At 41.7% G+C, this 22,303-nt stretch overlaps 1 protein-coding gene and 2 non-coding genes across 4 annotated transcripts in view; 1 reads left to right on the forward strand and 2 right to left on the reverse strand.

Annotated features, from left to right (window-relative positions):
* DNMBP (dynamin binding protein) overlaps positions 1-22,303 on the forward strand; it is a 120,349-nt gene that overhangs the window by 43,315 nt on the left and 54,731 nt on the right. For both annotated transcript variants that reach the window (XM_070364001.1, XM_070364002.1), the window contains one exon: positions 2,810-4,813. In XM_070364001.1, the coding sequence (XP_070220102.1) occupies positions 2,810-4,813 (2,004 nt within the window). The remainder of the gene's footprint in view (positions 1-2,809; positions 4,814-22,303) is intronic.
* LOC138985872 (small Cajal body-specific RNA 18) lies at positions 15,222-15,304 on the reverse strand. The gene has a single exon (XR_011462834.1). It is a non-coding gene; the product is annotated as a small Cajal body-specific RNA 18 (non-coding RNA).
* On the reverse strand, positions 15,372-15,514 carry LOC138985876 (small Cajal body-specific RNA 17). Its single transcript, XR_011462838.1, has one exon. It is a non-coding gene; the product is annotated as a small Cajal body-specific RNA 17 (non-coding RNA).

Consider the following 22,303-nt stretch of genomic DNA (forward strand, 5'->3'; position numbering starts at 1 on the left):
ATCCTACTGTAAGGATTTCATAGAGATCTGGCATTACAAGAAAATATTCTGATTCTGCAGCTTTAAAAAAGCCAGTTCATTTCAAAGCCAATAGAGTGGGAGTTATGGCACACTTTTATTCTTGGTCACTAAAAGGCTTGTTGTGTCTGAACAGTAGCCATGTCTCCAGTGAGTTTCTTCTGTGGTCCTGTTGGAATGGGGAAAAGTCACTTGTAATTCTCAGGACCCCAAGCTCTGACCAATGGGATATTGAATCAGAAATTAAAGGGAAAATAGAAATACAAGACAAAGACCCTATTTTTCAGGAACAGCTAAGCAAACCAGTATGAAATCAGTGAGAGTGATTTAGTGCCTACCACTAAATGCAAAAATCTCGCATTAGGAGCTATATAGTCTAGAAATATACAAGTGTCAAAACTGTTGATACAAGTGATAAATTCTTTAGTAGACTACAGATGACCAAGATGTGTGCAGACCTTTAAAGTGTATTAGAGAAATATGCTAAGGTTTTGGATGGAGAGGCTTGTTTAGGAGGCAAAGTCCCCTTGTGTGGGATTAGATTCTCAGAGGTGAGATAATACTGGATAGCTGGGGATGGGGCAGGGGAAGGTTGTATCTGGATGTGAATGCCAGGTTGCATTGAGGTGAAAACATAAGAACATCCTTTTGGTAGCTTGGGCTTCCCTGGTAGCTCAGCTGGTAAAGAATCTGCCCGCAATGCAGGGTTTGATACCTGGGTTGGGAAGATCCCATGGAGAAGGGAAAGGTTACCCACTCCAGTATTCTGGCCTGGAGAATTCCATGAACTGTATAGTCCATGGGATCACAAAGACTCAGACACGACTGAGTGACTTTCATGAACACTTTCTTTTGGTAGCTTAGTAACTAAACCTCTTTGGAGAACATTCAGAGCAAGCTTATTTTCTTTTAATATATTTCAGGTAGTAAGAATAGGATTATTATAGAAAAAGCCTTGGTTAATAGGAAGAAGCCTTCATGTCCCATGGTAAACATTTGAGCAGGGGAAGAATATGATAAAATTGGTATGTTTATAGTCTTAGTTTGGTAGATTGGAAGAGACAATGTCTGGGGAAAGTTTTAAAAGAAAGAGATGATGAGAGTCGGACTAGATGGTAGCAACGAGCAAGTGATGAATGGAATAAATGTTTTGAGAGAAATTACAGAACAAAAGGAAATTGACAGCATGGAGCTAGTTTTGGAGGGAAGATATATTTATTGGGAAATTGAAGAATCTTCACTAATAATGAGGACATTGAGTGCTTGCTGTGTGAAAGGCATTATATCAGGTTTTTGAAACAAAAAAGAGACGTGGTACCTGTCAGTATTGCATCTAATTCACTTCGTAAGAAGATAGACTTAATTTTTATAAAAAGAGCGTATAAATTGATACCCTAAATGATAATCCAGCATTCAAGTATGCTTGACTATAGAAGGCCTCATGATTTTGCCAGGTGCTTGGCTCTCCTGGTCTTATTTCACTTGGTCCAGTTGCATTCCTTAATCACCCCTACTCATGAAAGGGAGATTGACTTAAATGTTAAGAAAGTTAAAAAAAAATTAAAATCGATAATCTACAAAATGAATAGTTCATAATTAGAAAATTAAAAGTTTGCTGCAAAACAATAGAGGAATTTGTTCACTGGGGTGAATCATAATAGGTTGAATTTTAGTTTCTTTTTTTTCAGAAACAAGCACTGTGCCCTGTCTTTTCTACTCCTCACCTTCTTCAGCAGCAAGACAGATGCTAACTGTTTAGTGTGTATTTTGTGATGATATTTTGAAACAACAATATTGAAATTACTGATTATTTTAAAAAACAAAGTCCTGATTACTTGAAACTCTTTTAAAATTTCATTATGATGTATTTTCAGGATAAGGATTGTTCAGGAGGGACTTTGAAGATTTCTTTCTTTGCTAATTTTTTATATTGAATATAACTTAGTGTGAAAAATTAGATCTATTCAAAGGTTTCTAGTGGAAATGAATATGTTCTCCATCACTTATAAATAAATCCAGTGGCACAAACTTGTTGATAGTAGCATTTCTCAACCTTTTTGATCCTAGGATTCATTTACATTCTTAGAATTTTTGAGAACCTGAAGAGTACTTGCTTCTGTGAGTCTATTAATATTTACGTTAGCTATTAAAGCTGAGAATTTTTTTAAATTATCAATTTATTTTTTTAATGTATATTAACATTAACATGAATAACATTTTATGAACAAAAAAAATTAGTAAGAATAGTAACATTTGTTTACATTTTTTGCAGATGTCTTTAATATTTGGTTTAGTAGAAGAAATCTAGGGAATTTCCTGGTGGTCCCTGGTGGTAGGACTCTGTGCTTTCGCTGCTGAGGGTGCAAGTTCAATCCCTGGTCGAGGAGCTAAGATCCTGCAAGCCATGCAATGCACTCAACAGTGTTTTTAAAAATTTAATTTAAAAATAGGAGAAATCTAGATTATTTTATTTAAATCAGTATTCAGTTTGCCACATTACATTGTTTTGGATGAAGTGAAAAAAAAAAAAAATAGTTTTGACCTCACAGACCCTCTGAAAGATTCTTAGGGATCCACCCCCAGGGTTTTGAGGACCACATTTTGGAAACCACAGGTTTATAGGAATGTTCACTCTATTGTAACTAAATTGTCAAAAAGTGTTTATGCCTAGACTTACATTCCCTTGAATTTGGTAGGTGTTTAAGATGATGAATTGCACTATTACTTATACCACTGTCTTCCAGGGGTGATAATGGAAGTCATTATCTCTGCTTCTCTTTTCTTTCTTTAGGTGACCTAGTGATTCTTGATGGCACTCTCACTGGTGGCTGGCTGCAGGGCCGAAACTGCTGGGGTGCCCGGGGCTTCTTCCCATCCTCGTGTGTTAGGGAGCTCTGCCTCTCCTCACAGAGTCGGCAGTGGCACTCACAGAGTGCTCTTCTCCAGATCCCCGAATATTCCATGGGACAAGCCCGGGCCCTGATGGGGCTTTCTGCCCAGCTGGATGAGGAGCTGGACTTCAGAGAAGGGGATGTGATTACCATTATTGGAATTCCTGAGCCAGGCTGGTTTGAAGGGGAACTAGACGGTCGAAGAGGCATTTTTCCAGAAGGTTTTGTAGAGCTTTTGGGGCCCCTAAGGACTGTGGATGAATCGGTCAATTCTGGAAATTGTGATGACTGCATTAGTAACGGTGAAGTAGATACCAGTACAGGAGAGGAGAAAGAGCCAGAAGAGGACAGTGAGCAGCCGGGCACCTATGGAATTGCCCTTTACAGATTCCAGGCCCTGGAGCCAAATGAGCTGGATTTTGAAGTAGGTGATAAAATCCGAATCCTGGGCACCCTGGAAGATGGCTGGCTTGAAGGGTCACTGAAAGGCAGGACAGGCATCTTTCCTTACCGGTTTGTAAAGTTATGTCCTCAAACAAGGGTAGAGGAAACCATGGATCTGTCACAGGAGAGCGACCTCACCAACATTCCTGACACACCTTTGGATTGTTCAGAGAACTCCTTAGAAGCAGAAGGAAAAAGACATGAATTTCATGAGTATAAAGCAGAGAAGTCCAACTGTGTTATTTCTGAAACACCCACTTCTACCCTGGAGCACCTGACTTCTGAGTGTGAAGAAAATAAACAGTCTCACTGGGACGCAGATCCCTCAGGAGGGCCCCCGGGAAGCCCAGGTGCGGGGCACGAGCAGCTTGTCAAATGCTCTTCCACGACAGATCCTTCAGAGGTCGTCAATGGTGTTGCGTCCCAACCTCCAGTACCTTTTCATCCTGATTTGCAGAGAAACCAGTATTATTCTATGAGAGGAGGAAGCCACCCAAGCCCAGACCAGTATTCTGACTCTATTCCTCTAGAAGCAAGGACTCGAGACTACTCCAGCCTACCTCCCAGAAGAACTTCATACTCCCAGCCGAAAACCCTGCAGAAGCCAGGGCCACCTCTTCACAGCGCCTCTTCCCTCAGTGCCTCCAGGGCAGTCAGACCCAGCCAACTGAGCTCTCAGCTCCATGGCCTGGCAAGATGTGTGAAAAAGCACTGCACACCCAAAGAAAGTGCTTCCAGCTTTTGCTCCGCCCCAGACAGATCAGAGACGAAGCCTGGTCTGCAAGACAGGGCACCCGCCCTGGAAGCCATGACACGGTCACAAGGAGACGGCAGCACGGACCTGGATTCAAAGTTGACGCAGCAACTGATAGAGTTTGAGAAGAGCTTGTCAGGGCCCTTCCCAGAACCAGATAAAATCTTGCGCCACTTTTCAATCATGGACTTTAACTCCGAAAAGGATATTTTCCGAGGTTCCTCGAAGCTAATGACTCAGCAGGAGTTGCCCGAAAGGAGAAAAGCTCTAAGGCCCCCACCACCCCGTCCCTGTACTCCATCATCTACTCCTCCCCATGTGCCGGGAGACCAGAACCTGAGACTGGATCCACCCCTGGCAATGAGACCCTCTCGCCCAGCTCCCCTGCCTCCCTCGGCCCAGCAGAGAACAAATGCAGTACCCCCCAAGCTCTTAACCTGTAACCGTCCTGGCTGGGAGAGCCTAGAAAAGGAGGGCCCGGAGAATGTTGACAAGACTTTGGACCAGACTTCCCAGTGTCCCTTGGTCTTGGTGAGGATTCAGGAGATGGAACAGGACTTGGATATGTGCCGCAGGGCTCAGGAAGAGCTCAACTTACTGCTGGAGGAGAAGCAAGAGGAATCACTGAGGGCAGAGACCCTTCAAAATCTTGAGTTCTATGAGAATAACATTGAGAGTTTGAACATGGAACTCCAGCAACTTAGAGGTAAGTGATTAGAAGATAGTATATACTTATTTCTTAATACCCTCAAGTCCAAGTAACAGCCTACCCAAGTTTTTAGGGATATGTTACCATTTTTGATGGACAACTAAGGAATAATTTGCTTTTTATTTATTTATTTGGCTGTGCTGCATCTTCGTTGCTGTGTGGGCTTTTCTCTGGTTTTGGCGAGCATGGGCTGCTCTCTGGATGTGGTCCAGGGACTTCTCATTGTGGCAGTTCTTCTTGTCACAGAGTGCAGGCTCTAGAGCATACGGGCTTCAGTTGTGGCTCCTGGGCTCTCAGCACAGGCTTGGTAGTTGTGGCGCACGGACTTAGTTGTATTCACCAGAATACTGGTGTATTCTCCAGTTGTATTCACCAGACTGCCAGAAGAAATAGTTTATAAAGTAGGAAAAGAGTGAGACAACAGCAGCTGGTCTAGGGCACAAGGAGAGAGCATGACTGCATGCCCTTTGGCATACATGCTGGAAAGCTCTAAACCTATATCTCCTTGAGAAAGTCAGTAATAAAAAGCACTCTATGGATCTAGGAGTTGCAGGATCCTAATAAATAAAAGCTGGGTATTCCCTGGAAAAGGAAACGGCTACTCACTGCAGTATTCTTGCCTGGAGGACCCCAAGGATGGAGGAGTCTGGAGGGCTACAGTCCATGGGGTCTCAAGAGTCGGACACAACTGAGCAACTTCACTTTCCTTTAGATCTCTAAAAGTGAATGAAAAAAAAATCCAAGAAGAAAGAGTATTATTGGAAGATCAGAAATTGAGTAATTTTCTGAAAGATGGAAAGCAAATGGATTACAGAAAGAAAGGAAACCTCTGTCTAAGATATGCTCAGGCAAGAATTGCTGTGCCAGTGGGCATAGTTCTGTGGGAACTCCAAAATCAGGGGTACAACTCTGGGAGGGTGTCCTGGAGCACTTGCAGGGTGATGAATTAGAGACCAGCCAGGTCACTGGACCCACAGGTCATTTGTGGCAGCGGCAACGTTTGCTCTCAAGGTAAAGCACGAGGGTGAGCCCTTAGACATGTCCTCAAGAGGGCGTTCATTTAATATGAGTATCGGAACTCTTGGGGGAATGCCAGGTAGCTTGATGACTTCCGAGGGCCTGAAAAGGAATCCGAAGGGAACACTGGCTCAGTGCTATATCCTCAAAGATACAGCAAGCTTCAGATTCTCCATCACCTTCTATACATACAGTTTTTGAGATACACTTGTAAACCATTCTTGCATTAGATGTACAGGTGGCAGAACAAAAGTCTCTCAAATTCCAGGTGGCAATAATTTCTCAATAATGATACTTTCTAGAATTAGTAGTGTTCCAGAGAAATGTTATATTCAACATTCCAGTAATGGACAGGTACTAACGGATGAAACTGTTCTTCTTTTTTTATTCCACCGACCTTTCTTTTTTTCAATGTATTTCTTTTCTTTTTGGCTGCACTGAATCTTCGTTGCTGTGCCAGGACTTTCTCTACTTGGGGCAAGCGGGGCTGCTCCTGCTTGTGGTGCACAGGCTTCTCATCGCAGTGACTTCTCGCGTTGTAGAGCACAGGCTCCAGGTGTGTGGGCTTCAGTAGTTGTGCTGCACAGGCTTAGTTCCTCCGTGCCACGTGGAGTCTTGCCCAACCAGGGATTGAACTCGTGTTCCCTACATTGGCAGGCAGATTTCTTAACCACTGGCCCACCAAGGAAGTCCTGTTCTACTGACCTTCTTTTTCAGAACTAATTTAATAATTCAGCTGGTGTTCCTTCTATTTTTTTTTTAATTCTAAAAGTTCTGTACAATGAAAGACCCACAGTAGGTGGTTATAGTCTTAATCACAAAGACTTTTCTTTATCTGACTCCACCATATACAGTATTGGCAGTGTTACTGTTGAACTGATTGATTTTTAGTAGGTGTATTATTTGTATCAATCGCTAATATGATGAAATTACTTATTTCTTGCAGTCACTGATAGTGCCTCTTAAGGTCGTCTTTTTCTGTCTTCATAAAAAAGTACATCCAGCAATATAAGCAGTCCCTTGGAAGAGGCAGAAATTAATCAGTTTGAACACCAGCCTTTAACCCTCCAGTACAGTCCCATACAATCTCTAATCTTGAACTTTAAGGCATAAAATTTAAAACTTTTAAGAAATTAGGTATTTTTGGCAGGATTTGGTCTTCGTTGTTGCATGTGGGCTTTCTCTAGTTGCGGCAAGTGGGGGCACTCTTCCTTGCAGTTCACAGCCTTCTCATTTCAGTGGCTTCTCTTGTTGCTGAGCATGGCTCTAGGGTGAGTGGGCTTCAGTAGCTGTGGCGCACAGGCTTAGTTGCTTTGCAGTGTATGGAATCCTCCCAGACAAGGGATTGAACCTACCTCCCCTGCATTAGCAGATGAATTCCTAACCACTGGACCACGAGGGAAATCCTTAAAGAACTTTTGATATAGTATTTGTCTAATCCTGATTAATATTTAGTTATTTGTATACCTCTCCATGAAAATTTTAAGCCTATTGAGAAGACAGCTCCTGTGTGATAGTGGGTGTGACGTTTCCCACACACCTGGTGTGTTCAACATAAGTAGTAGACTCAGTAAATACTTGATGAGTTGAATTGAGTTTAACTGAATGAAATTGAAGTTTCTGCTCTACCTTCCAGAGCTTTCGAAGATCTCCTACCTCCACTGTTTCTTTGAACTTGGACTGCTAGGGAGCTAGGGACTATTGGTGCTAAGATTCTGGTCTCCTTGTTAGATATAGTTAATAGTAGCAAAGTAGTCCAGTGGTGAGCCAAAATTAGGTTATTTTAAAAAAAAATTAGGTTCTTTGTAGCTATTGCTCCTTCTTTTTTTAATAAGAAAATGAATGGGCAGATGCCTAGCTATGCGTATGGTATGGTAGGTATTTAATAGGAGTTTGAGAAATTAGAAAAAATATATTTAAGAAACACTTCTAATTGCAAGACTTAAGTATAGGAAGAAGGAGTATGACTTTATTTATTTGAACTGTAGTCAGTTGGGGGCTCTGGTTTGTGCTTGGTGGTTTTAGAGCAGAATATACATGACTCTTGTTTACATTCAACTCCATTTTATGGGTATCAGTGTGAATCTAGTTAGACCAACAGGGAATACACTGAATGGATTCAGTTTAAGTATAGGATGGTGTATGGATTTCCATGAGAGCTCACACATAAATGTATATAGCCTTTATACTATTCTTCATATGGCTCCTTCTTAAGACTCTGGAATTATGAAGTCATGAGGACTCATTTACTAGAAGCTCTATTTTTTTTTCTCCCCAAATCTGATGTGTTACCTTTTATAGTTTTCTGTTCCTGCAGGTATCTTTCAACTCAGTTTTTATTTTCTTTACATATGGTAAGGATAGTTGTTTTATAGTCTGTGGGGGATGACAGAAGATGAGATGATTGGATGGCATCACCAACTCAATGGACATGAGTTTGAGTAAACTCCAGGAGTTGGTGATGGACAGGGAGGCCTGGCGTGCTGCAGTCCATGGGGTCACAGAGTTGGACATGACTGAGTGACTGAACTGAACTGATGATAATTTCAAGGTATTAAGTCTTACTGGGAGTGTTTTTAATGTCACATAGTTCTTATTCATGTGGTCTACACTCATCATGTGTCTTATTATCTTTTTCTGTGTGCTAGTCATAGTGTTTGGAAAATATCAAGATCTGAGATGAATTAAGACATGACTCCAGAGAGGACTTGCATTTATTTCTGTCAGTTGCTTGTGGTCAGCCAGTGTTTCCAAATTCCTGAAGGATAGTAATTGTGAGGTTCTGAAACAAGAAATTGGAATTCCTGGTAATCCTAAAGTTATAAATTATTCTGTATTTTCTTAAAGGCTCTTTATATTTTGTTAATAATAGTGATAACTATAAAAATTAATAGTGAACAGTTTTTCTGTTAGGATTATACTAAAAGTTTCAGAGATTTTATGTGTATATATATATGAAATAAATGCATGTGTTATTATGAACCAAAATATTAGATTATGTATCTTAATAACATGTAAAATTATTCTCTAGCTGATAATAAACTTTGAAATATTTTTTACTTTTTACATTAATTTTGGATTTGTAAAGAAGTTGCAAAAATAGTAGAGCTCCCCTATGCTTTCACTCAGCTTCCCCTAACCCTAATATCTTACATAATCATAAAATATTGATATTTATCAGAATTAGAAAATTAATATAATAGGTATCTGATAATATAAAATATTAAAAGAAGGGAATATTAACAAAATAAATGTTAAATAAAAAGTTTTAAAACTATAAAATGATACCACAGATATTTAATATTTAAAAGTGATTTTTAAAACAAAATTTTAAATACACAAGCATTAGTTACCCTATCTGATGGCTGATGGTATTGGTCTTTGTTTTGTGACTGATGTCTCAGACATAGAAAGTTTCTGTTGATGTTGGTTGAATTGTTGAGTGTATCCAAAAGTGTCTTGGTGGGGCCACTAGGGCACATGTTGCTTTGCATAAGCTCGTACTCTTTTTTTTTTTTTGTACAGACAGGTTTTCTTTTTATTTTCTAGCAACTATTTGTATTTATTTTTTTTTAATTTGATAATGCTTTATTTTTTTTTTTATTTTAAAAAGCAGGAGGAGTAATATTTTTAGAGGTCATAGTACTTCTATCATTATATTCAAACTGAAGATCATCGAAAAGGCAGAGGTCATGAGTCACCACAAGAATTTTCACATTTTAGAAAACATAAATGAACATTGAAGGAAGTAAAGCTCTATCTTCAAGCTTTCCAGTGCTTCCAGTTTGATGCTAAAATTATTGGCTTTGTGTTCAATGCAGCGACCTGGTAAAGCAATGAAGTTGTATTACAATTTGTAGTACCCTCACTTTTGTTTTCTTTCCTATTTGACTATCATTTGTAAGGAAATCAACAGTTGATTTGCAGTGTTTTAATTCCTGCTATACAGTAAAATGATTCAGTTATTCATATATACATTCTTTCTTTCTTCAGAGATGTGCACCATTTTTAAAGACTTTATTGGATTTGTTATAATATTGCTTCTATTTTATGTTTTGGGGATTTTTGGCCAAAAGGTGTGTGGGATCTTAGCTCTGCTACCAGGGATCGAATCCACACCCCCTGCGTTGGAAGGTAAAATCTTAACGACTGGGCTGCCAAGGAAATCCCTGTTCTTTCTATTTATTAACAATTAAAATATTCTGTCTGCTTGCTATGATTTTGACTTCGCCATTGAAAGCAATGTTGTTTTGCTAATTCAAATTTTAGACAATAAGTTTGTGACAATATTCACATCTTAAAAAAAATTTTATTGAAATAGTGTACAACATATTAATTTCATTGGAAAGACCCTGATGCTGGGAAGGATTGAAGGCAAAAGAAGGGGGTGGCAGAGAATGAGATGGTTAGATAGCATCAGTTAGTCAGTTCAGTTGCTCAGTCATGTCCGACTCTTTGTGACCCCATGGACTGCAGCACACCAGGCTTCCCTGTCCATCAGCAACTCCCGAGCTTGCTCAAACTCATGTCCATTGAGTCAGTGATGCCATCCAACCATCTCATCCTCTGTTGTCCACTTTTCCTTCTGCCTTCAATCTTTCCCAGCATCAGGATCTTTTCCAATGATTCAGTTATTTGCATCTTTACAGCATCAGACTTTACTTCCATCACCAGTCACATCCACAACTGGATGCTGTTTTTGCTTTGGCTCTGTCTCTTCATTCTTTCTGGAGTTATTTCTCCACTGATCTCCAGTAGCATATCGGGCACCTACCAACCTGGGGAGTTCATCTTTCAGTGTCCTATCTTTTTGCCTTTTCATACTGTTCATGGGGTTCTCAAGGCAAAAATACTGAAGTGGTTTGTTATTCCCTTCTCCAGCGGACCGCATTGTGTCAGAACTCTCCACCATGACCCATCTGTCTTGGGTGGCCCTATACTCATGGCTCGTGGCTTGAGTTAGACAAGGCTGTGGTCCATGTGATCAGTTTGATTAGTTTTCTGTGATTGTGGTTTTATTATTTTTTTGCCTTTTCATACTGTTCATGGGGTTCTCAAGGCAAGAATACTAAAGTGGTTTGCCATTCCCTTCTTCAGTGAACCACGTTGTGCCAGAACTCTCCACCAAGACCCGTCTGTCTTGGGTGGCCCTACACTCATGGCTCATGGCTTGAGTTAGAAAGGCTGTGGTTCATGTCATCAGTTTGATTAGTTTTCTGTGATTGTGGTTTTCATTCTGTCTGCCTTCTGATGGCATCACTGACTCACTAGATGAGAATTTGAGCAAACTTCAGGAGATAGTGAAGGACAGAGGAGCCTGGCATGCTACAGTCCATGTGGTCACAAAGAGTTGGACACGACTTAGCCACTAAACAACAGCAGAAACATACTGCATAATAGTTCAGTACTAATATTTGCATCTCCTCTGCATTTCTTTTGTTAAAATACTTGAACTATAGTTAAAAATACTTAAATGAACTACAATCTGTAGCAAATACAAGCACTGGGAAAAACTTAGCAAACGTATTTGGCTAGTATTAAAATAATAGAGGGCTTCCTTGGTGGCCCCGTGGTAAAGAATCCACCTGCCAATGCAGGAGACGCAGGTTTGATCCCTGGGTCAGGAAGATCCCCTGGAGCAGGAAATGGCAACCCACTCCAGTATTCTTAGCTGGAAAATCCCATACACAGAGGAGCCTGGCAGGCTACTGTCCACAAGGTTGCAGAAGAGTTGGGCATTGCTTAGCGACTAAACAACAACAAAATAATAGAATGTTTGCCTCTGAGCAAGATTTAACACGGCACAGAATCATGAGTCAGACTTGCCAATTTAAGGACTTAATTTTGCTTCTAAAATTTTACATTTCTTGGACCATCACTTACAAGGCTTATATAAAATATACTGTGCAAATAAGCTTATTAATATTTATTTTAATTGCAAGAGTGACTCATTGTTAGCACACAGGGCCATTGAAACACACAAGCTTTATAAATACATTCATAGCATAGCAACGGCTACAAACAATACTAACTGATAGATCCTGATCACTTTTCTTTGTACTCTTGTCCTGGTCAACCTTAATTTTCACTCTGTGTTCAGTATTTCTGCTTGTGGGCTTCCCTGGCAGCTCAGTGATAAAGAATCCACCTGCAGTATAGGAGATGTTTGATCCATGGGTCTGGAATATCCCTTGGAGAAGGAAATGCAACCCGCTCCACTATTCTTGCCTGGAAAATCCTGTGGACAGAGAAACCTGGAAGGCTACAGTCTTTGGGGTCGCAGAAGAGTCGAACGTGACATTTTCTGTGTTGCGAAAGCAACTTGACATTGGTTGTTGTTGTTCAGTCACTAAGTTGTGTCTGACTATTTGTGACCCCGTGGACTGTAGCATGCCAGACTTCCCTGTCCTTCACTGTCTCTTGGGAGTTTGTTCAAAGTCATGTCCATTGAGTCAGTGATGCTATTCAACCATCTCATCCTCTGTTATCCCCTTCTCCTCCTGCCCTCAATCTTTCCCATCATCAAGGTCTTTTTAGATGAGTCAGTACTTCCCATCAGGTGACCAAAGTATTGGAACCCTAGCTTCAGCATCAGTCCTTCCAGTGAATATTCAGGAGTGATTTCCTTTAGGATCAACTCATTTGATCTCCTTGCAGTCCAAAGGACTCTCAAGAGTCTTCTCCAGCAGCACAGTTCAAAAGCATCAGTTCTTCTGCCCTCAGCCTTCTTTATGGTTGAACTCTCACATCCGTACATGACTACTGGAAAAACCATAGCTATATGAACCTTTGTCACCAAAGTGATGTCTCTGCTTTTTAATATGCTGTCTAGTTTTGTCATAGCTTTTCTTCCAAGGAGCAAAGTGTTCTTTAATTTCATGGCTGCAGTCACTGTCTGCAGTGATTTTGGAGCCCAAGAAGATAAAGTCTCTCACTGTTTCCACTTTTTCCCCATCTATTTGCCATGAAGTGAGAGACCAGATACCATGATCTCAGTTTTGGGAATGTTGAGTGTTAGACCAGCTTTTTCACTGTCCTCTTTCACCTTCATCAAAAGGCTCTTTAGTTCCTCTTTGCTTTCTGCCATTGCTAAGTCACTTCAGTCATGTCCGACTCTGTGCGACCCCAGAGACGGCAGCCCACCAACCAGGCTCCACCGTCCCTGGGATTCTCCAGGCAAGAGCACTGGAGTGGGTTGCCATTTCCTTCTCCAATGCATAAAAGTGAAAAGGGAAAGTGAAGTCGCTCAGTCCTGTCCGACTCTTCGCGACCCCATGGACTGCAGCCTACCAGGCTCCTCCATCCATGGGATTTTCCAGGCAAGAGTACTGGAGTGGGGTGCCATTGCCTTCTCCTTTCTGCCATTAGGGTAGTATCATCTTCATATTTCTCTCAGCAATCTTGATTCCAACTTGTGATTCATTCAGGCAGGCATTTCACATGATGTACTCTGCATAGAAGTTACATAAGCAGGGTGACAATATATAGCCTTGATGTACTCCTTTCCCAATTTTGAACCAGTCTGTTTTTCCATGTCCAGTTCTAACTGTTGCTTCTTGACCTGCATACAGATTTCTCAGGAGGCAGGTAAAGTGGTCTGGTATTCCCATCTTTCAGAAGTTTCCACAGTTTGTTGTGATCTCACAGTCAAAAGCTTCAGCTTAGTGCAGCAGAAGTAGATGTTTTTCTGGAATTCTCTTTTTTTTTTTTTTTTATGATCCAATGGATGTTGGCAATTTGATCTCTGGTTCCTCTGCCTTTTCTAAAAGCAACTTGAACATCTGAAAGTTCTTGGTTCACATACTAGTGAAGCCTAGCTTGAAGGGTTTTGAGCACTACCTTGCTAGCATGTGAAATCAGTTAAATTTTGCAGTAGTTTGAACATTCTTTGGCGTTGCCCTTCTTTGGGATTGGAATGAAAACTGACCTTTTCCAAACCTGTGACCAACTGCTAAGTTTTCCAAATTTGCTGACATATTGAGGGCAGGACTTTAACAGCATCATCATTTAGGATTTGGAATAGCTCAACTGGAATTCCATCACCTCCACTAGCTTTGTTCATAGTAATGCTTCCTATGGCCCACTTGACTTCACATTCCAGGATGTCTGGTTCTAGGTGAGTGACCACACCATTCTGGTTATCCAGGTCATTAAGACCTTTTTTGTACAATTCTTCTGTGTATTCTTGCCACCTCTTCTTAATCTCTTCTGCTTCTGTTAGGTCCTTGCCATGTCTGTCCTTTATTATGCCCATCTTTACATGAAATGTTCCCTTGGTATCTCCAGTTTTCTTGAGGACATCTCTAGTCTTTCCCATCTATTGTTTTCCTCTCTTTCTTTGCATTGTTCACTTAAGAAGGCTTTCTTATCTCTCCTTGCTATTGTCTGGAACTCTGCATTCAGTTGGATATATACAGGGTAGAACATTAGGAGGCATATTTGTGAGTATAGTGTATTGAGGAATGACATGTTATAGTGGACTTCAGGATGGTGTCAGTTCAGTCATTATTCATTCAGCAAATGTTGGTGCCAGGCACTGTGTTAAGGACAAGGTACATAATAACAAACATAGATGTTGTCTGCTTTCCAGGAGGTTCTGGTCAAGTGAGTTGCTAATTAATAATTAAAGTCCACATCTAAAACACAGTACCAAGAGTTCCTTGGTGGTTTAGTGGTTAGGATTCTGGGCTTTCACTGCTGTTGCCCAGGTTCAATCCCTGGTCAAGGAACCGAGATCCACAAGCCATGTGTCATGGTCAGAAGAAAACCAAAATAGAACAACAGCAACAAAAAAGGGTACCTTCAAATCTGATAGTTTGGCTTCTGAAGCAGTAGAAATACTCAGGGTTAGTCCAAAATTTCAGATTTCCCTGTATATGTTTCTTTTAGAAACATTGATTAGGACTACATCCTGTAGCCTTGAGAGAATCTCATTTTAACATATCATAGTTCTTTTCTATCTCTAGGAGAGGTTCGCATGCTTGAATTTGTCAGGGCTGTACATTCATTTCTTTACTCAGCAAGTAGTATTTCTTGAGCACATACTATGAACCAGGCACTGGCTATACACTGATCAATGAAAAGGATATAGTAGTATCATTCATATTTGTGTATCTTTGAGACTCTAGTGAGCATACTGATATTAACCTGTGTTTATCACACTGTCTGTCTCTCTAGCTGCCTTTGAATCATGGCTGTAGTTACTTTTCATGTGGGCCATGACCCTGTTTATCTAAATCAGTGCAGTGGATGATAATTTGTAGAGTTAGCTTCTTCCATTTGGAATCTTGCTCCTAAACTTTTCCCTTTAAGGTAATGCTAAGAGAGGAAGGTTGAGCAGAGACTCTCGGGGTGATTTTTATTTTTTTATTTTATTTTATTTTTTTTCCGGTCTCAGTCCGTTCTCAGAACACGCTCCATCACCTAGTTCCCAGAACTCAGATTGCGCAGTGGTCACGTCATCATCGACCAGGGCTTGCAGGGACCACCCTAACATCACCCAAATCTTAGCCTAACTGCCTCCCCCTAACCTCCCAGCCCCCGGGTCCCTGGCCCCATTTCTCCTGACACATTTTCATAATCCTCTCAGGCTCCGGGCCAGCGGCGCTGTCAGCCATGGGGCCCGATCATATAAGGAAAATACTGCGGCCTCATCCGGGGGCTGCATCGTGGACCCGGGGGCGACCCTGTCCCCTACGCCACTCGCTACACTCGGGGTGATTTTTAATTTGAATTTTAAATGACTGTTGGATAGGTAGTGCTTTGTTGTTGTTGAGTCACTCAGTCATATCTGACTCTCTGTGACCCCACGTCCTGCAGCACACTAGGCTTCCCTGTCCTTCACAGGTGGCGCTAGTGGTCAAGAATCTGCCTGCCAATGCAGGAGACAAAGGAGATGCGGATTGGATCCCTGGGTTGGGAAGATCCCCTAGAGGAGGAAATGGCAAACCACTCCAGTATTCTTGCCTGGAAAATTCCATGGGCAGAGGTTCTGATGGGCTGCAGTCCATGGGGTCGCAGAGAGTCGGACACGACTGAGCACGCACACATCTCACACATTAAGTCAGAATATGTTTTTCAGAAAAGTAATGTTTTCAGCAAGATACTGGGTGAGATTTAATATCCACTACAGAGAGTCATTAGGTTTAGAGAATGATCGATATGGAATAATAATCTCTGTACACTGAAGTGATACGTAATAGTCCAGACAGATTTTTAAAAACTTAAAAGTATAGTTTTTCTACATATAGAAGCAATTTATTATTCTGAAGACTTCTTGGAATGCCTCAGTTGTAAGAATTCTTAAACTAGTAAAAGATAAATAGAGTTTTAAAGCTAAGGCATTTTGTAGTCTTTCAAGATATAAATGTTTTTGTAAAATAAATAATGATTTTTCTTTCTAATAATTAAAAATACAAACATAATTTAAAAAACAAACAAATAGTATCCTCAGCTTGTGTAACATCTAGTTTAGGGTGTTGGCGCAGTAAAAATTAGCTCAGTTACTTAAAATGGATTTTTTTCTTGGTATGAAACAGCAACCATAGTCAGAAGCCGTTTGGGGTCTGTGATTCAGGACAGAAGCTAGTTTTCCTCTTAGGATGGATGGTTTAATGTCTGTCAAGATATATAGCTGGAAATGGTTAATTTAGTTATAATTAGCCTGTGAATCCCTGTTTCTTGCAGTTTGTAGTGTAGGTTTGTGAACATTTCCTCACCCTCAGCTCCAGGAAGAGGGGTGGAAAAGCTGTAAAAGCTCCAGGGTTTTAGATTTCATCCAGGCTTTGCAGCACTTAGTGAAAGGACCCGCCTCCTGCCGCAGCCAAAAGCGTTCCTGCTGCCACTGGCTAGTTACCTGAGTGTGGGGACTCCTGTGTTTACTTTATCAGATGCATTCAGCAGCAAGACCCCAAAGAGGAAGAACTCTGCTAAGTCGCTTCAGTTGTGTCCGACTCTGTGCGACCCCATAGACGGCAGCCCACCAGGCTCCCCCGTCCCTGGGATTCTCCAGACAAGAACACTGGAGTGGGTTGCCATTTCCTTCTCCAATGCATGAAAGTGAAAGTGAAGTCGCTCAGTCATGTCTGACTCTTAGCGACCCCATGGACTGCAGCCCACCAGGCTCCTCCGTCCATGGGATTTTCCAGGGAAGAGTACTGTAGTGGGGTGCCATTGCTTTCTCCAGGAAGGACTCTAGGACAGTAATTTATTCAATAAATATGGTTGAGCTTCCACTGTATTCCAGTCAGGGTTCTAGAGTTACAGCAGCAATCTCTGCCCCCTTGGGAAGACAATAAGTAAAAATATGTGTATTATTAGAAGGTAAAAGAACCTATAGAATCAGGGAAAATCTCAAGGAAAAGTGACTTTTTTACTCATTAAGTATTTCTTGAGCACATACTGTGATCCGGCACTGGATATACACTAATTAATAAAAAAAGATATAGTAGTATCATTCATATTTGTGTATCTTTGAAACTCTAGTGATCATACTGGTACTGACCTGTGTTTATTATCCTTTCTGTCTGTCTAGCTGCCTTTGAATCATAGCTGTAGTTACTTTCCATATCGGCCATGACCCTGTTTATCTAAGTCAGTGCAATGGATGGTAATTTGTAGAGTTAGCCTCTTCGGCATCTGGAATCTTGCTCCTAAATATCTCCCCTTAAGGTAATGCCTTAAGGCTTTGAATGAATATCTGAAAGATTTTAGAGATTCAGCCAAGCCATTTTGGGGTTAGGGTTTTTTTTTCAGGCAGCTAGAATTGCAAGTATGAGAATATGCCTGGTGTTTGAGGAATAGCAAGGAGGCCAGTTTATAAACGTGCGGGCTTTGTAAGTCCATCATTCAAAGTGGAGAAGCCCCAGGAAGGTTCTGAGCGGGGGAACAACATGATGTGACTTAGAACTTGATAGAGTCACTTTGGCTGCGGTGTTGAAAATAGACAGTAGATAGAGATACAAGATCGGGGAAGGCAGCGGCACCCCACTCCAGTACTCTTGCCTGGAAAATCCCATGGACAGAGGAGCCTGGTAGGCTGCAGTCCACGGGGTCGCTAGGAGTCGGACACGACTGAGCGACTTCACTTCACTTTTCACTTTCATGCATTGGAGAAGGAAATGGCAACCCACTCCAGTGTTCTTGCCTGGAAAATCCCAGGGACGGGGGAGCCTGGTGGGCTGCCGTCTCTGGGGTCGCACAGAGTCGGACATGACTGAAGCGACTTAGCAGCAGCAGCAGCAGAGATACAAGGGCAGAAGCAGAGAGACCACTTAGCAGGCTATCATCTAGGCAAGAGATGATGTAGCTTGGGCCAGGATGGTAGAGTGGGGATGAGGGAAAGTGCTCAGTTATTTTGAGCATCATATATTGATATAAGGTATATTTGAGTTGGAGCCAGTAGGAGTTGCTAGTGGATTGGATATGAGGTGAACAAAATGAGGACAACGCTGAGGCTGAGCAACTGGAAGGACTGGAGTTGCCAGTAATTTCTCAATTAATGGTGAAGAGTACAGGAGACTCTGGTTGGTGGGGGAGGTGGGACAGGGCAGAGATCAACTGCACAATTTGATGTAGAGTCCAGAGTTCAGAGGAGTTAAGCCTGGGGACATAAATTTGGGGCCAATTTTGAGAGCACATAGACATAAATTCTCTTCAGTGCAGTCGCTAAGTCATATCCGACTCTTTGCAACCGCATGAACCGCAGCACCCCTGACCTCCCTGTCCATCACCAACTGCTGGAGTCTACTCAAACCCATGTCCATTGAGTCGGTGATGCCATCAAACCATCTCCTCCTCTGTCATCCCCTTCTCTTCCTGCCCTCAATCTTTCCCAGCATCAGGGTCTTTTCAAATAAGTCAACTCTTTACATGAGATGGCCAAAGTATTGGAGTTTCAGCTTCAACATCAGTCCTTCCAATGATCACCCAGGACTGATCTCCTTTAGGATGGACTGGTTGGATCACCTTGCAGTCCAAGGAACTCTCAAGAGTCTTCTCCAACACCACAGTTCAAAAACATCAATTCTTCGGTGCTCAGCTTACTTTATAGTCCAAATCTCGCAGCCATACATGACCACTGGAAAAACCATAGCCTTGACTAGACGGACCTTTGTTGACAAAGTGATGTCTCTGCTTTTGAATATGCTGTCTAGGTTGGTCATAACTTTCCTTCCAGGGAGTAAGTGTCTTTTAATTTCATGGCTGCAGTCATCATCTGCAATGATTTTGGAGCCCCGAAAAATAAAGTCTGACACTGTTTCCTCTGTTTCCCCATCTTTTTGCCATGAAGTAATGGAACCAGGGTGACAGTATACAGCCTTGACGTGCTCCTTTTCCTATTTGGAACCAGTCTGTTGTTCCATGTCCAGTTCTAACTGTTGCTTCCTGACCTGCATACAGATTTCTCAAGAGGCAGGTCAGGTGGTCTGGTATTCCCATCTCTTTCAGAATTTTCCACAGTTTATTGTGATCCACACAGTCAAAGGCTTTGGCATAGTCAATAAAGCAGAAATAGATGTTTTTCTGGAACTCCCTTGCTTTTTCCATGATCCAGCGGATGTTGGCAATTTGATCTCTGGTTCCTCTGCCTTTTCTAAAACCAGCTTGAACATCAGGAAGTTCACGGTTCACATATTGCTGAAGCCTGGCTTGGAGAATTTTGAGCATTACTTTACTAGCATGTGAGATGAGTGCAATTGTGCGGTAGTTTGAGCATTCTTTGGCATTGCCTTTCTTTGGGATTGGAATGAAAACTGACCTTTTCCAGTCCTGTGGCCACTGCTGAGTTTTCCAAATTTGCTGGCATATTGATTGCAGCACTTTCACAGCATCATCTTTCAGGATTTGAAATAGCTCAACTGGAATTCCATCACCTCCTCTAGCTTTGTTCATAGTGATGTTTTCTAAGGCCCACTTGACTTCACATTCCAGGATGTCTGGCTCTAGGTGAGTGATCACACCATCGTGATTATCTTGGTCTTGAAGATCTTTTTTGTACAGTTCTTCTGTGTGTTCTTGCCACCTCTTCTTAATATCTTCTGCTTCTGTTAGGTCCATGCCATTTCTGTCCTTTATTGAGCCCATCTTTGCATGAAATGTCCCTTTGGTATCTCTGATTTTCTTGAAGAGATCTCTAGTCTTTCCCATTCTGTTGTTTTCCTCTATTTCTTTGCATTGATCGCTGAGGAAGGCTTTCTTATCTCTCCTTGCTATTCTTTGGAACTCTGCATTCAGATGCTTATATCTTTCCTTTTCTCCTTTGCTTTTCACTTCTCTTCTTTTCACAGCTATTTGTAAGGCCTCCCCAGACAGCCATTTTGCTTTTTTGCATTTCTTTTCCATGGGGATGATCTTGATCCCTGTCTTCCTGTGCAATGTCATGAACCTCAGTCCATAATTGATCAGGCACTCTATCAAATCTAGGCCCTTAAATCTATTTCTCACTTCCACTGTATAATCATAAGGGATTTGATTTAAGTCATACGGTCTAGTGGTTTTCCCTAGTTTCTTCATTTTAAGTCTGAATTTGGTAATAAGGAAAAATTACCAAATTTTATGGCAGAAAGTGAAGAGCAACTAAAAAGCCTCTTGATGAAAGAGGAGAGTGAAAAAGTTGGCTTAAAGCTCAACATTGAGAAAATGAGGATCATTGGCATCCGGTCCCATCACTTCATGGGAAATAGATGGGGAAACAGTGGAAACAGTGTCAGACTTTATTTTTCTGGGCTCCAAAATCACTGCAGATGGTGACTGCCGCCATGAAATTAAAAGACAGTTACTCTTTGGAAGGAAATTTATGACCAACCTAGATAGCATATTGAAAAGCAGAGACATTACTTTGCCAACAAAGGTCTGTCTAGTAAAGGCTGTGGTTTTTCCTGTGGTCATGTGTGGATGTGAGAGTTGGACTGTGAAGAAGGCTGAGCGCTGAAGAATTGATGCTTTTGAACTGTGGTGTTGGAGAAGACTCTTGAGCGTCCCTTGGACTGCAAGGAGATCCAACCAGTCCATTCTGAAGGAGATCAGCCCTGGGATTTCTTTGGAAGGAATGATGCTAAAGCTGAAACTCCAGAACTTTGGCCACCTCATGTAAAGAGTTGACTCATTGGAAAAGACTCTGATGCTGGAAGGGATTGGGGACAGGAGGAGAAGGGGACGACAGAGGATGAGATGGCTGGATGGCATCACTGACTCGATGGATGTGAGTCTGGGTGTACTCCAGGAGTTGGTGATGGACAGGGAGGCCTGGCATGCTGCGATTCATGGGGTCGCAAAGAGTCGAACGTGACTGAACGGAACTGAGTGGAACCAGATGCCATGATCTTAATTTTCTAAATAAGCCAACTTTTTCACTCCTCTTTCACTTTCATCAAGAGGGTTTTTAGTTCCTCTTCACTTTCTGCCATACGTGTGGTGTCATCTGCATATCTGAGGTTATTGATATTTCTCCCGGCAATCTTGATTCCAGCTTGTGCTTCTCCCAGCCCAATGTTTCTCATGATGTACTCTGCATAGAAGTTAAATAATCAGGGTGACAATATACAGCCTTGACGTACTCCTTTTCCTATTTGGAACCAGTCTGTTGTTCCATGTGCAGTTCTAACTGTTGCTTCCTGACCTGCATATAGGTTTCTCAAGAGGCAGGTCAGGTGTTCTGGTATTCCCATCTCTTGAAGAATTTCCACAGTTTATTGTGATCCACACAGTCAAAGGCTTTGGCATAGTCAGTAAAGCAGAAATAGACGTTTTTTATGGAACGCTCTTGCTTTTTTGATGATCCAGCAGATGTTGGCAATTTGATCTTTGGTGTTCCTCTGCCTTTTCTAAAACCAGCTTGAACATCTAGAAGTTCACAGTTTACGTATTGCTGAAGCCTGGCTTGGAGAATTTTGAGCAATTCTGTTAGCACATACACATTATTTAAAGCCATAATATTTAATGAGATTAAAGAAAAAAGTATAGATAGAGAAAAAGAGAAGAGGGAGTGAGCGGTCTGGAAGATAGGAACTGAAATGGTGATTGGAACTGGTGATAGGAGCTGAATGGTGAGAGAAATTAAAATTAATTGAGTGCTTATTCTTTGTTGAACAATGTGCAAGGTGCTTTTATATACTTTTCCAGTTCCCAGAATTGTCCACATCTGATAAAGAGAAAACTGAGGTTTGCCCAGTCTCACAGCTGGTAAGTGAGAGAGCTGGGGCCCAGATCCAGGCGGGTTTCATTGTGCAGCTGTATGTGCTTCCTTGCTGTGCCAGCCTGTATTGCCAGCGTGTTGAGACTTAAGGAGTGACGGTGACATCTGAGAGTGGGTGGTAGCGAACAACACTTGGAAAACTCAGATCTGTAAGTGCTCAAGGTGGAGGGATCCCGACAGACTCTTGACAACTTAATTCCAAAATAGTTTATGCCACATATGATAATATACATGTTTCAATGCCATTCTCCCAGATCATCCCACTCTCGCCCTCT

The sequence above is a fragment of the Bos mutus genome, chromosome 26, assembly GCF_027580195.1.
Source record: "Bos mutus isolate GX-2022 chromosome 26, NWIPB_WYAK_1.1, whole genome shotgun sequence".
Lineage (NCBI taxonomy): Eukaryota > Metazoa > Chordata > Mammalia > Artiodactyla > Bovidae > Bos > Bos mutus.